Raw genomic sequence first — 13,064 nt, forward strand, 5'->3', positions numbered from 1 at the left:
TGCTGGTCTGTCTCAGGGGCCTCCTTGCACAACCTACACCTTGGGTCTTGTCTGGTGTGGTAGATCTGAGCCTCTATTGCTCTGGTGTTTAGGGCCTGTTCCTGGGCGGCCAGGATGAGAGCCTCTGTGCTGTCCTTGAGTCCAGCTTTTTCCAGCCATTGGTAGGWTTTCCTGAYATCAGCCACTTCAGTTATTTGTCGGTGGTACATCCCATGTAGGGGCTTGTCCTCCCATGATGGTACCTCCAGCACCTCGTCCTCTGTTCCCCATTGCCTGAGACATTGGCTGAGCACATTGTCTGTTGAGGCTTTGTCCTGGATGTATTTATGGATCTTGGATGTTTCATCGTGGACAGTGGCTCTCACACTCGCTAGTCTTCTGCCTCCTTCCTTATGGCTATATATATATATTTATTTATTTATTTATTTATTTATTTATTTATTTATTTATTTATTTATTTATTTATTTATATTAGACAAATAAAATAAAGAATGGCGTGGTGCATGATTCATGTTTGGAGGCTTCAGTCTGGGTTGTGGCTGTCACAAGTTGATGGCCCTTGTTGCATGTCTTCCCCTTCTCTCTCAATCCACTTTCATATAAAAGTCAGTAGAGCTGACAAAACCTTAAAAGAAATACAATAAAGAGAAAAGAAGTGTAGATATGTCTTTCTTACCGCATTACAGTTGATCTGCAGATTGTTCAATGCCTGTAGAACAACTTCTTTTCTCCTGTCAATATATTGTTGTTCTCCAGCACACAGAGATGAGGAGTGACGGATGGTTTCCTGAAAACAATTTATGACCGGAGATTATCAGGTTGTTGTGGTGAGTCAACAATTAAGGTTTTGGGTGAAAGAATGATCAAGAATACAATAAGCCTCATTCTGCATGTCTTACAACGGAGCCATTGCTTCACAGTGAAACAGCGCAGGTACTAGACTGACCGGCCTGCAGTCCAGACCTGTCTCCCACTGATAATGTCTGGTTTGTTGTTTACTGTACTTGTACATCAAGAAAGAATGGGAAAGAATTCCACCTATAAGATTTCAAAAATATTGCTCCTACATGCTTCCTGAGTGTTTTTAAAAGGTGAACATGGCCCAAACCTTTTCTGAATGTCTTGCAGGCATCAAAATCTAAATGTGGTTTTACACGTCTTTGATATTGATTGATTTCCATGTATTGAAATGCATTGAGAGAATTGAGATTTAGAATACTGCAACCTTTTATTGTTTGCTTTTAGTGTTTACCACTATTTTTGTTCCCAGAGGGAAAAGCTCACAGCAGTGTGATCTTGTTTTTGGTGCATCACTCTGTTCCAGAATGACGTCTTGTTTAAAGCAATTTATAGAGCGGCCCAGCCTAACAATGATTATTATGCCTGTGTTTTCATTACAGCCATCTGTGATTTGGACAGAAATCATGGAGACTGTTTGCTCAGCTCCAGGGAGTTCCACAGCATCAGTTTGTTAATCTGGACCGTTTACAGTTTATAATTGGACATGAAAATGTGCTAGTGTATTCCAACTCCAATCAGACAACCTTTCTATCTGGCCTAAGATTTTGAGACTTCTTGAGTTAAAAGAGGCAAGGAGAAACCTATTCTCTTTTTATTTTAGAGATTATAAAACCAGTAAAAGGAGCAATCAAAACTCATAATATCAAAAGTCTACCTCCAAAGTCTTATTAATTTGAAACTGTCTACTGAGAACCAGAGAAGTGCATCACAAATGATGTGTTTTGTAAAAGCGCTCACTTTGTAGATGGCATTCCATATTATATAGGGACAGCAGGAGTGGATAAGTTATGCAAATCTAGGTATAGTGATTGAAAATTAATTTGTGGTTTTCCACTCTTTCACTATGAGAAGCTCTGAAAGCTTTTACCAAATTGAAATCTTACTGTTACGCGACATGTACTTTGACAAATGGATGATGAAGCAGTTGGCTGGAATATATTAATGACATAAATAATTATATCTTAACTTTTCTGTCAATATTGTAGGTGATGTCAGCATTCAGCTGTCCACATCCTCACTCTGCTGAAACCATAGAAAAAGAATTTGCGTCTTTTTAACCACTTAAGCAGCGTCTGGATGTCTCTTTGCACTCCAAGTTCAGCACGTCCCATCCTGGACTGTGTGTGTTCTGCCAAAGTATTCTCCGCCTGTCCCATGAGCAAGCCGCGGTACAGCGAGGCTTCTCAGTTAATAAGGAATTCTCAAAGTGTCTTTGACCAATGAGCTCAGGCTTCTGGCATGTTTATTAATGACTTGTCACTTGAACAAACTTATTCTCATGTGATTTTAATTGCGTTTCTTATTTGATGGAAGCACCACAATTGAGAAATTGTGTTTTTTTTAACATTAGCAGAATATTGACAAAGGTTCACATTTGTAATGGAGACACAGCTAGTGTACCCGTCTCTGAGAAAGTAGAGTGTGGTGATCTGAGCTCTGTTATATGTACTGTATCATCTTACTTGAAGAAGCCATGAGGAGATGTAAGTAGTCTGTGGCCTGAGCCATTGATACTAGGATCCAATTTTAATGCTGTTTAAAATTGGCACCTCAAAAGTCGAGACTGATCACACCAGGCAACATTTTTCAAAGGAATTGTTCAACTTGCTTCCTCATCCTGATGCATTATTTGGTGTTCAGGATCTTGTCTTCCACATATAGAAACCCAAAGTCATTGAGTTGCTAACATATTATTTGATACACGTGTTAACAAGCCCCAATTTACAACCAAAATAATCTCATGCCTGTTTCCAAAGAGAATATCTCTAAGTCAAAGAAGGTAGACTCTCTCTGACTAAACAGTATAAACAGCAAAACACTGTATAAAAAACAATTTCAAAAACAATTTGAAATTGATAATTAAGACCGTCTTTTCACAGGCATATGTTTTATCTACATGTATCCTCCCATGATGTGAACTGGAGCTAGTTAATAGAAACTGATAGTATCACTAAATTTTAACTGCAAGTATCTCAACTGCATAAATATGGAAGACTTGACTAATCAACCCTTGTAAGACAACGCTCTACAAAATACAAATTCTGGGCTTTTGACCAATGAATGTCTCACCTCAGAAGCTGTCATATTTCCCTCCATGTTGTCCACTGTCTGCAGTGCAACTCCGGAAATCATCAGCCAAAAGCAAAACCCTAAGCCTGAAAAACCTGTATTTCCCCTCTGTGTCTGCATGCTGACTCACATATACTCAGATAAGGCTTCAGATTCTTCCTGTTTCTCCACATTGACTGTAATGTGGAAATTGCACAAGAAAAGAGATATTTCATCAACACACAAAGGCTGCCTGATCTCTTCCATGTGTTGGCATGGCATTTGAAACAGTTTCAAATGTAAACCAGATGTTTGAGTCAAAGTAGAAAGTAGCAACAACATCTGGGATCTTTTGTCCACAAAGTGTCCTTGTTTGGTATAAAGATTTGTAAAGAACAAATGAAGAAGCAGTGCTGTAAACAGCTGATAGCCCAATGGGGCACTGATTCTTTACATCCTTGCATATATTTTTAAATCTATACAAAATAAAACAGGTTCGAGTCCCGGCATGATTACCGCATGTCTTCTCCCTCCCGCTGGTGTTTTATTGGACACTAGAGCCAATAAAACAAGATTGTGATTGGCTCCTGTCCCCTAAGAGCACGCCTCAAGTTCCTGATTAAATTTTTTTTCAGCAGTCAAACTGGACCCCTATTACCTCTGATATGTCTCCATTGGTTTGTGGTGCTAGAAACACCAAGAACTGTTTCTTGATAGATTATAGCACCAGTTAAACACTGGAACTGGTTTGATGGAATGAACCTTGGTGTAACATCCTAAACCATGCTGACAGACAAACAACAACAGAAAATATTGTGGCAGGGAGCCCAAGGCTGAACTTATCCTAAGAAGTGAGAAATAAATTTGAAAAGATTGACTGTGAGCAGGACTCCTCACCTTTATTATGCTCTTTCTTTCACTCTTTTTTTGTGGGTACATAAAAATGTAAGGGGCTCATGTAACAGTACAAACAACAAAGATTGTAGGCTTTGTGAACAGAACATGCTAGACAATTATTAGTGTTATTAATATAAAGTCTTGTAAACAGAGAACAACACAAAGTAGGCTTATTCATGAAGTGTAAGGGAAGGAGACGTTTTCAGCAGTCACCCATACGTTGTGTATACCAGCTTATTCTTCTAAGGTTGTAGGGAGTTCTGGAAACTTTCTCCACTGGTAGTTAGTAGAGAAGGGGAGGTAAATCCACTGCAACAAACTGCTGTCAGACATTGTATAATTAGCAAAAAGAGGTTTATAAGAGAACTTGAGAGAATAATTACCAAATTAATTTGTTTGGTAATTACCAAACAAAGATGTTTGGTAATTTTTTCTGAGGTTCAGAAAAAATTACCAAAGCTCTGAACATCTCCCAGTGTTCTGTTGAATCCCTCATCTGGACAGAGAAAGAGGATGGACCACCTGCAGACCTACTGAGGGGCCAAGACATGTAAAAAGTTAATCTTGTGGGTTTTTTTTAACTGTTGCCTTAAATCTGAGGGAAGGTTTATCTCTGTATGACCTAAAAAATAATATTTAAGATGTCTATTTTTCATGTGAGTGAGGTATCAGCTTCATGCAGCTTCCTTAAACATTAGGTTGTTTCGGTTTCACTCCTTCCTAACTGCCAGTGGCAGTAAACAAACTGGATATGTCTCCTTTGGTTCGCTGCAGGTTGACATATGCTGCTGAAGCATGCCCCACATGGAGTTATGCACCATAACTCCAAATCAGTAAGTAACACTTCTTGTGATTCAATTTCACCTGCTGCTGTGCAAATGAAACACACAACAGGTGGAAATGAGAGGCAACAAGCAAGGCAGTTCCTATGAAAGAATGATTCTGCAGGTGGTGACCACACTTGTTTCTCTGTTCTCGTTCTTTCTGGTTGAACTTTTAGTCACTTTTTCCATTTTGTCAGTGCTGTCACAAATCGAGGCATCGTGAGGCATTTTTTACAGACCACTGAAGTTGCTCAACTAGAGCAGCTAATCCAAGATGGAACATCAGTATGAGTGGTGGCGAGAAGATTTGCTGTGTCTCTCAACAGTGTCCAGAGAACGGACTAAGAACCAGGAGACATGGAGGGGGCCATAGGAGGGTCACAACCCAGCAGCAGAACCTCTACCTGGTTTTATGAAGGAGGAATAGAAAGTCCACTGCCAGGGCCCTACAAAGTGACTTCCATCACACCACTAATGTCCATGTTTCTACTCAAACTGTCAGAAACAGACTCCATGAGGGTGACATGAGAACCTGATGTGCATATATAGGGCCTGTGCTGACAGCCCAACACCGTGCAGGATGATTGGCGTTTTCTGGGGGATACCAAACTTGGCAGATTCACCTTTGGCATCCCGTTCTCCTCATAGATGAAAGCAGGTTCACACTGAGCACATGTGACAGAGGAGACATTTTTTAGACACTGTGGAGAACGTTATGCTGCCTGTAACATCCTCCAGCTGTTAGGATCCCCGATTGTTTGGTTTGTCTGTGTTTCTTAGTTCTTCTTTTATTTAGATAAGCCTTGTTTTTGTTTTATTTTAGTTCAACACTTTTGTGGTTACTCTAGCTTCAATGTTTTGTGTTTGTCATTTTGATTAGATTGACCTTGTTCCTGTTTTTCTTTATTTAGTAATTTCTTAGTTATTATAGTTTATTATGTAGTCATTCAATCTACTCCAGTTCAGTTATGTCTCTTAGGTACTGTTGTTCTTTCTCAGACTCGTTTGCTGGTTCTCTCCCTCACCCCCTGTGTCATCTTCTCTCTCTCTCCTCAGTCTGCTCTCTCCCCTCACTAACTAATAACTAAGTTTATTACTTAATTACTACCTCCGAGTACCTAAGCATCTCTCTTTCAGTCACTCCTTGCTGGTTCCTTCCGTTACTTCCAGTTGTTTCCTCGTTCTATCCAGTGTCTTCTACGTGTTTCCCGGATGGTTTCTTTTATTTGGATTTTGATTTATTTTTCTGCCCTGTCTCCCTCTGATCATTGTAAGCTTGTTTTTTCACAATTTATTCATTAAACCTTCAAATTCACTTGCTGCCTTTGTACTTCTGCATTTGGGTCCTACATCAAACCTCCACCACATCATGACACCAGCATGACTGGTTTGGTGGTGGGTCAGTCGTGGTGTGGGGAGGCTTTTCTTTGGATGGCCACACAGCTCTCTATATGCTGGGCAGAGGTGCCCTGACCTCTACAAGGTATCAGGACGGGATCTCAGACCCACTGTGGGCCCTGTGTTCCTCTTTATGCAGGTGGCTGAAGTGTGTCAGCAGTTCCTGCATGATGAGGGCATTGATGTTCAGCCTATCTGTTCCTCAGACCTGCATCCAATTGAATACATTTAAACATTGCCTAAAAGCTGTCTAAAATACAACATCTAAAGGCAGCAGGACACTGGGCCTTGAGGCCTCCTGAGCTACAACAATTTTACTAATCCAAGCTTCTTTGAAGAAGCTTGAATTAGTATGAGTTACAACAACATTTTATTTCCCTTGGGATCAATTCATCTTTTTTTAATTGAACTGAAACAGAACAGACGTTACACTGTGACTTATGGTTCTGTGAATTCCTGGATGACTTCCTGGTGAATTCACACTGGTCACTCAGAACTTCTCCACAGTGAGACAATCCTAAGAGACCAAGCTCAACCGTCCAGGTGCTGCTTATGGACGAATGTCCAGGTGGACTACATGTCAAGTGCACATTTGTCTACATTCAATCTTGACCTGAGCAGAGAGCAAGGAGACACATCCACTCTGACAGTCATCCACACTTATGCAGCAAACCAGCAATCTGGACCTTGTACATGCTGAGTATGGGGATACAGCAGTAAGTACACAAGCTTGATTGGCAGTGCTAAGGCCTTTCTCCTGGATCTAATTGGTTGTTTCTGACCAGGAGTGGTCTTTATGCAGATGGCAGTAGGACTACAGGAAGGAGGACGAGACACTTGATTGTTTTCCCAGATTATCTGTCTCAGATTATATTGTCAGGACAGTGACAGTTTTAACAAATGTCTACATTTTTATAAAAGGACCAACTGCAGCTTTAAGGAAAGTGAAATACTCAACAATGTCTAAGCTAGTCTTAAACTGCTGAGGAATGCTGTTGTGTTGTTAATAAAACCGTTGTGTGCTAATAATGACAGCAAGGATCACAATGTGCACAGCTATTGCTCAGTTTAATGAGTTAACTTGGAACAACAAATTTGTAGCATAAACAGCAGAGAACACGTAGTTCCAAATTTAAAAACCAGATCAAAGTCAATTCTAACAATTAGTCTGAACATAAAATAGTCCATCTATGTCTGTCCTTTACTCCAACATGGCTTACAACCATGCATTAGCTCCTACTGGAAACATTGTAACAGAGTTAGGTAAATTAGCTAAAAATGCACCTTAACATGGCCTGAGTGAAGCTGTTTCTAATCAATCTGGCATAAAACGAAATGGATATTAATTAGAGTGGCTGGTCTTAATATTCTGCTATATAGTCTAAATGTGTGGCTTTGATTTAAGAACACTTGTTGACAACATTTAGATAACACACTTAAACCGATGGATTCTTCTGTGTTTAGCATACAGCCTTAAATCAACCTTCCCCCCACTTGTAAACATCTTAATCTGCAGTATTAAATAGCTTTTTAATATAATACATAGGAACAAAAAACACCACGTCTGCCTTCTGTTCCTTCCTAAATGCAACGTTCACCGTCTTCTCTGTAACGTCTGGAGATAAGAACAGAAATGAAGCCGTGGTATGAAGACATGTTCTTCACCTCCACATTCTCTACATCTGCTGCTCCTGTACACCCCTATAAGAGAAGTAGCTTCTGCAGGTAACATAAATTAGATACTACTCATAAACAGAACCTCAGTTTAAAAACGGTTGAACGTATCCGTTTGAAGCCATCAGATGTAATAACTTCAACGAAACACCAGAGGTCTATCCACTCTTTGTGTTCTGTGCTTTTTCTCTGTTCCTGCTGTAATATTCAGAGAATTTGTTCGGGGATGTTAGGAGCTAAGTCAATAGTCTCTTTATTCCAGTTTTCTACTTTGAAACTATTTATACTTTGGTCAAATTTTACATTTAATCCCACAAAAGCTTGTTAAAGAACTGACTTTATTGCCAAATTATGAACAGTGAAAAGACTAAAAACCCACAGCTAAACGCATAAGCAGAAAAACAACAAGGGTTTATTTTTAGATGACTGCATGGCATAAAAAGGGAAAACTGTCACATCTATCTTGCAGTGGACTTTCTGACCAGCTTTAGCCAGCATCTTCACACAGATTTTTTTGTTTTGTTTTGTTTTTTGCTTCAGCATTGACACACATGCTCATCTCTGAAGGTATAATTAATGTCTGACGGGAAGAGTAAAATGTATTGAATGGTCTTGTGAACCATTGTAAATGAAAGTCCAATAAAAAAGGACTTTTATATACTTTGAAATGAGATGGAACTTGGTAACAGAGAGACTGAGAAACATTAATCCTATTCTGTCATTTATTTCTATCTATGAAGTCATATCCCAAACTTCACCACTCAGCTTTAAGCCATCACTCCCTAAACCCACCACCACCCTTTTGTGCTTCAGAGCATTCATCCCACAGCCTCCCTCCCCCACCACCATTTTATAATTTTCAACTCCAGGTGAGGCTCAAGCACTGAAAGGCGGCAGGTCAGGATGGCATCAGCTCCAGGATCTTGAGGTGCTGCTCAGATTGGCTGTGAGGCATCATGGGATACATGTTCAACCTGAGCCTGATGCTGGTGAAAGTACCACAGTTGTGTAAGACATCCTGTGTGGTTCTGGTGCCAAAGGTTAAATATCCACAGGACCTCAGCAGCTACGTGCTGCCAGCACTGACCTCACATGTGATGAAGATCTGGACAGCTTGGTTCTCATCCATCTCCTGGTGCAGTTCACCAACCAGACTGGCATCCAGGAGGATGACATCATAACCTGGCGCCCCACAGGGAACTGTGTTGGCACCACTTCTCATCACCCTCTGAGACTGCAGACTTCTCCATCAGCTCCACACGCTGCCACCTTCAGAAGCTCTCTGATGACTCTGGTGTAGTCGGACAGACGGTGGAGTCAGTTCACATCCCTGCTGTTTTTAAACTGTTTTCCCGTATTCTTAACAATCTCTTGTTGCTTTTTATGCAGAAATATACACGCTTAATTTGCACATTTTCAAAATTTTCTTACTTAGTTGTACATTGGAGTTTGAGAATGCCTTTTTTAAATATAACATATTAATAATATAATAATTTCATTGTGTATTATTTTGTTGTTATTATGTCAGAAGTTTGTCTTAAAATTGTCTTTATTGTACAGTTTCTTATTCTTTGCTATATTTTACCTTCCACTGATCTGAGACTCTGCTGCAGATAAAGCTGAATATCCACTGTGTGGCACTGGGAGACTGTAAAGGACATTTCTATTCTATTCTATTCTATTCTATTCTATTCTATTCTATTCTATTCTATTCTATTCTACTACTTCTGGGTTTGTAATTAGCCCTCTCAGCTTCTGCACATGATCATAATGTAACATCCACTGAGAGTTTAATGTTATGTCTCCATCTCACCTTCAAATGTCTCATTTTGTGCCTCTTTGCTGTCTGGGTGAGGATATTGGTCCTGCAGAAAAGCAACATGCCTGTGAGGCTCTTCCATGGGGGAAGGGCAAAGGTGAAGACGTACAGGCCATCTGTCTCTACCGGGAGGTAACTCGAACCTAAACCTGACCCCAGAGCAGAGCCATTACAGTGTAATGTGTATCTCTCTGTCTGTTCTGGAAGACTTACAATGAGACCAGTCTTGTTGAGTTACCCTCCTTGAACATAAGGCAAATGCCTGAGAAAACCTCCAGTCCACTCTGGGATGATGAAGACAGGGTTCAGGGTTCCCACTATAGAATATCAAGCATGAACCCTAAATATGCTGTCATCAGTAAAGTCTTTATAACGATCGTTAGGCTGTATGTACGTGCTAACCGGTTATTTGGGAATGATGCCTGCAAAAAAGACTTTTTCTGTGAGATTGTCACAATTGTAAACAGCAGGTTTGCTGAACTGGAACGTAACCCTTAATCATATGCTTTGGTCAGTTCAGACTTCAGCTGGAGACACCATGTGATTATTTTTGCACGATTTAGGCGGAGGCGATTGTCAGGTTGAGTCAGCACAAACATATTTTAGTGTGAAGGGAGGTGAAGACCAGAGTATGCAAGTGTGAGAAGGGAACTGATCCGATGTCATTTACAGTCAAAGTGTTTGAATTTTCAGAACTCAATCTGGGCGTGATGAGATACTGCAGTATAAGTGAACTGATTACCACCAGACTGCATTTGTGTTGCCAACAGCCAATGAAAAAAAATGACACATCAGCTGTAAGCAGGATTTTTTCTTTGCTGGTCTGACAACTTTATTAGCTGTACAACATTATAAAAATAAGCACAAAAACAAGGTATAACATAAACTATCGTCTAATTTCCTTGAATCCAGCCCTAAGCATTTATCTTAGATTTGTTTGGCCATATTGTCTGTATTGACAGACAGATGTTCAGGTCGTAACGGCTCAAACTACTCGCTGGGGAAAACCTCCCTACTCAGTGTAAATGTACTGCTGTCCTCCTCCACAGACTCTCTTCAGCTGTCAGAGCTCCATCCTTCTTCAGCTCCTCTTCGTTACTGCTGTGGGATGGATGGCATCCCATTCCCCAGCCAGGATGTTGGTTTCTGTGAGATGACCCAAACTGATCCTACAACTGTAGAGTGGGGTTGAAGTCAAGACTGCAGCCGTAATGCCAGAAAGTTCTGGAGCTAGTTTCTGATAAACCTAGCTGTCTGGGTGTCAGTTTGGGTCGAGTTTGGTCCCAAACAGAGGAGATATGGAATTGCCACTGGTTGTAGAATTCCATCCCAATATCGCTCTGAACTCAAATTGCTTCCAGTAAAGAAAAGCCTAGTTTTCTTGTGAGAGAGAGAGGCTGTGAAAAGCATGTTGGCATTGGCAGAGTATTTAGGACGTTTTTATTGGAAACAACCCACATACTTAACTCTGCTACTCCACTCACAAATGGATTTTCCTGACAAACATAGCTCTAACTGAGGGCACATAAACAGGTTTTCCAATGGTAAAAGATTTACTGACAGCAGACAGTCAGCCAAACAAAAACTTCCTTACGTTTGGCGACAAGTAAATCTGTTTTCTTCTCCATGCCTTCACTGGTGACATTTTCAATTTGTTCAACAACAGAAAGCCATCAGGTTTAAGCCCTCCAGAAAAAAGATGACGACTTAGTCAACAGTCCAAAGTCTTTATTTAGTCAGTGGCCTAGAAATACAATCATTTGATGTTGCACATGTAAACTCTTGATTAGGGATATGTGCCTTGCATGGACACAGTTGACATTCATCCACCAGCGAGTTGACGGCATCATTAACCCACCGACAGCGATGAATGTGAACTGGAATCCTGCAGTGTGAAAGGTTTGTTAAAGTAGCAGACAGCTTAGTGCATTGTTAGGCAAAGTGAAAATATAACCTACCTTCAGGCGTAAATCAGGACACCACTTACAGCCTACAGCATCAACATGGCCAGTTATCCTTTGTAATAACAAATACCAACTAAAAGACATCAACCACCCAAAAAACTGTTACCAAAGAAACAAAAAAACATACTTTGCCTTAGCAGAAAGTATTTGAAAAGTGAAGCAATAAAATAATTTCACATAAAGATGTTGAGGTTGAAGTTGTAAGAGTTTACACATGATGTGTGTGTGTGCGTGCGTGCGTGCGTGCGTGCGTGCGTGTGTGTGTGTGTGCGGGCGTGTGTGTGTGTTCTGTTTAAATTTGGACCTGATAACACAACACTAAAGTAAGTCTGGGCCTGAAACTGTAATGGATTTGGACTCAATTCTGTTATCTACAATCAGATATGAATTGAGTCTTTCTGTCTTGGAAAGAACGATGAAACGAAATGACGAATGAAAAAATAAAACTAAACTGAATTATACCAAATTTATCAGTAATATATTGAATTGAGGTCATTGTAGTCAGATTGATTAGTAAAATAAAATAAAAATAAAAAATACTAAATTATTCAAATAAACAAAATTTTAAATAAAAGGTAACACATCAAGCAGAATCACAGCTATGTTCATTGAATGCTCAAAGTGCAGGAGACTGTGGAGAACATTAAACCCCTCAGCCACGTAACGCTTAACGGTCAATGTGGAGGCTTTACAAACATAAAAAAACAGCAGAGACCATAAAAACAGAAAGAAATGACCTCATATCATCTCTTATCTGACTTGAGGACAATAATGACTAATATAGACGTAAGCACACAAAAATACATTCAAAAAAAGAGCTAGAAGCTAGGAGCATGAAGAAATATTCTAACTATTTATGTCAACAAATACCATGCATGGAATGCCACTCCTAATTTTAGCCCTTGGACCTGTGTTTCGGAAGCAAAGGTTGCAGCCTCTGCCTGCTCTTGAGTTGCAGATGATGGCTGCGATGTAGCACACAAACCGACGGAAACTCAGGAGTTAGGGTACACTCAACAGTCGATGGTTTTTTCCAGAGCTACAAACTCACCGACAGCGTTGAATGTTCCCCACAACTTGAACAAGAGAGTCTGACAGCAAACTATCAGCCGTCACCCGGCACAGTGAGGGTGAGACGGCCATGATGAGAGCCATGCAGGAGGAACCTGAGGAGGAACACAAGAGCTTAGCAGGTGAAGACACAATGAAGAATGAAGAATTTGTGGGCAAGAAATATAAACTACCTTGAAATTTATTTCTAGAATAGAAGCTAGCTGTATTCACAGTGCCCTGCCTATATAATCTTCTATTTGGTCAGTTTTGTTGATGATTAATTTCATGATGGTAAAGACAATAATGTATGTGTGTGTGTGTGTGTGTGTGTGTGTGTGTGTGTGTGTGTGTGTGTGTGTGTGTGTG

At 40.2% G+C, this 13,064-nt stretch overlaps 1 protein-coding gene across 1 annotated transcript in view; it reads right to left on the reverse strand.

Annotated features, from left to right (window-relative positions):
- LOC103468160 (cytosolic phospholipase A2 gamma) overlaps positions 1-3,278 on the reverse strand; it is a 12,531-nt gene extending 9,253 nt beyond the window's left edge. The window contains exons 1-2 of the mRNA XM_008415045.2: positions 3,091-3,278; positions 677-787 (exon numbers count right to left, since the gene is read on the reverse strand). Coding sequence (XP_008413267.1) covers positions 677-787; positions 3,091-3,210 — 231 coding nt within the window. The 5' untranslated portion in view covers positions 3,211-3,278. The remainder of the gene's footprint in view (positions 1-676; positions 788-3,090) is intronic.
- Between the last annotated feature and the right edge of the window lie 9,786 nt (positions 3,279-13,064).

This window comes from Poecilia reticulata, linkage group LG8 (assembly GCF_000633615.1).
Source record: "Poecilia reticulata strain Guanapo linkage group LG8, Guppy_female_1.0+MT, whole genome shotgun sequence".
In the NCBI taxonomy this organism is placed as follows: Eukaryota; Metazoa; Chordata; class Actinopteri; order Cyprinodontiformes; family Poeciliidae; genus Poecilia; species Poecilia reticulata.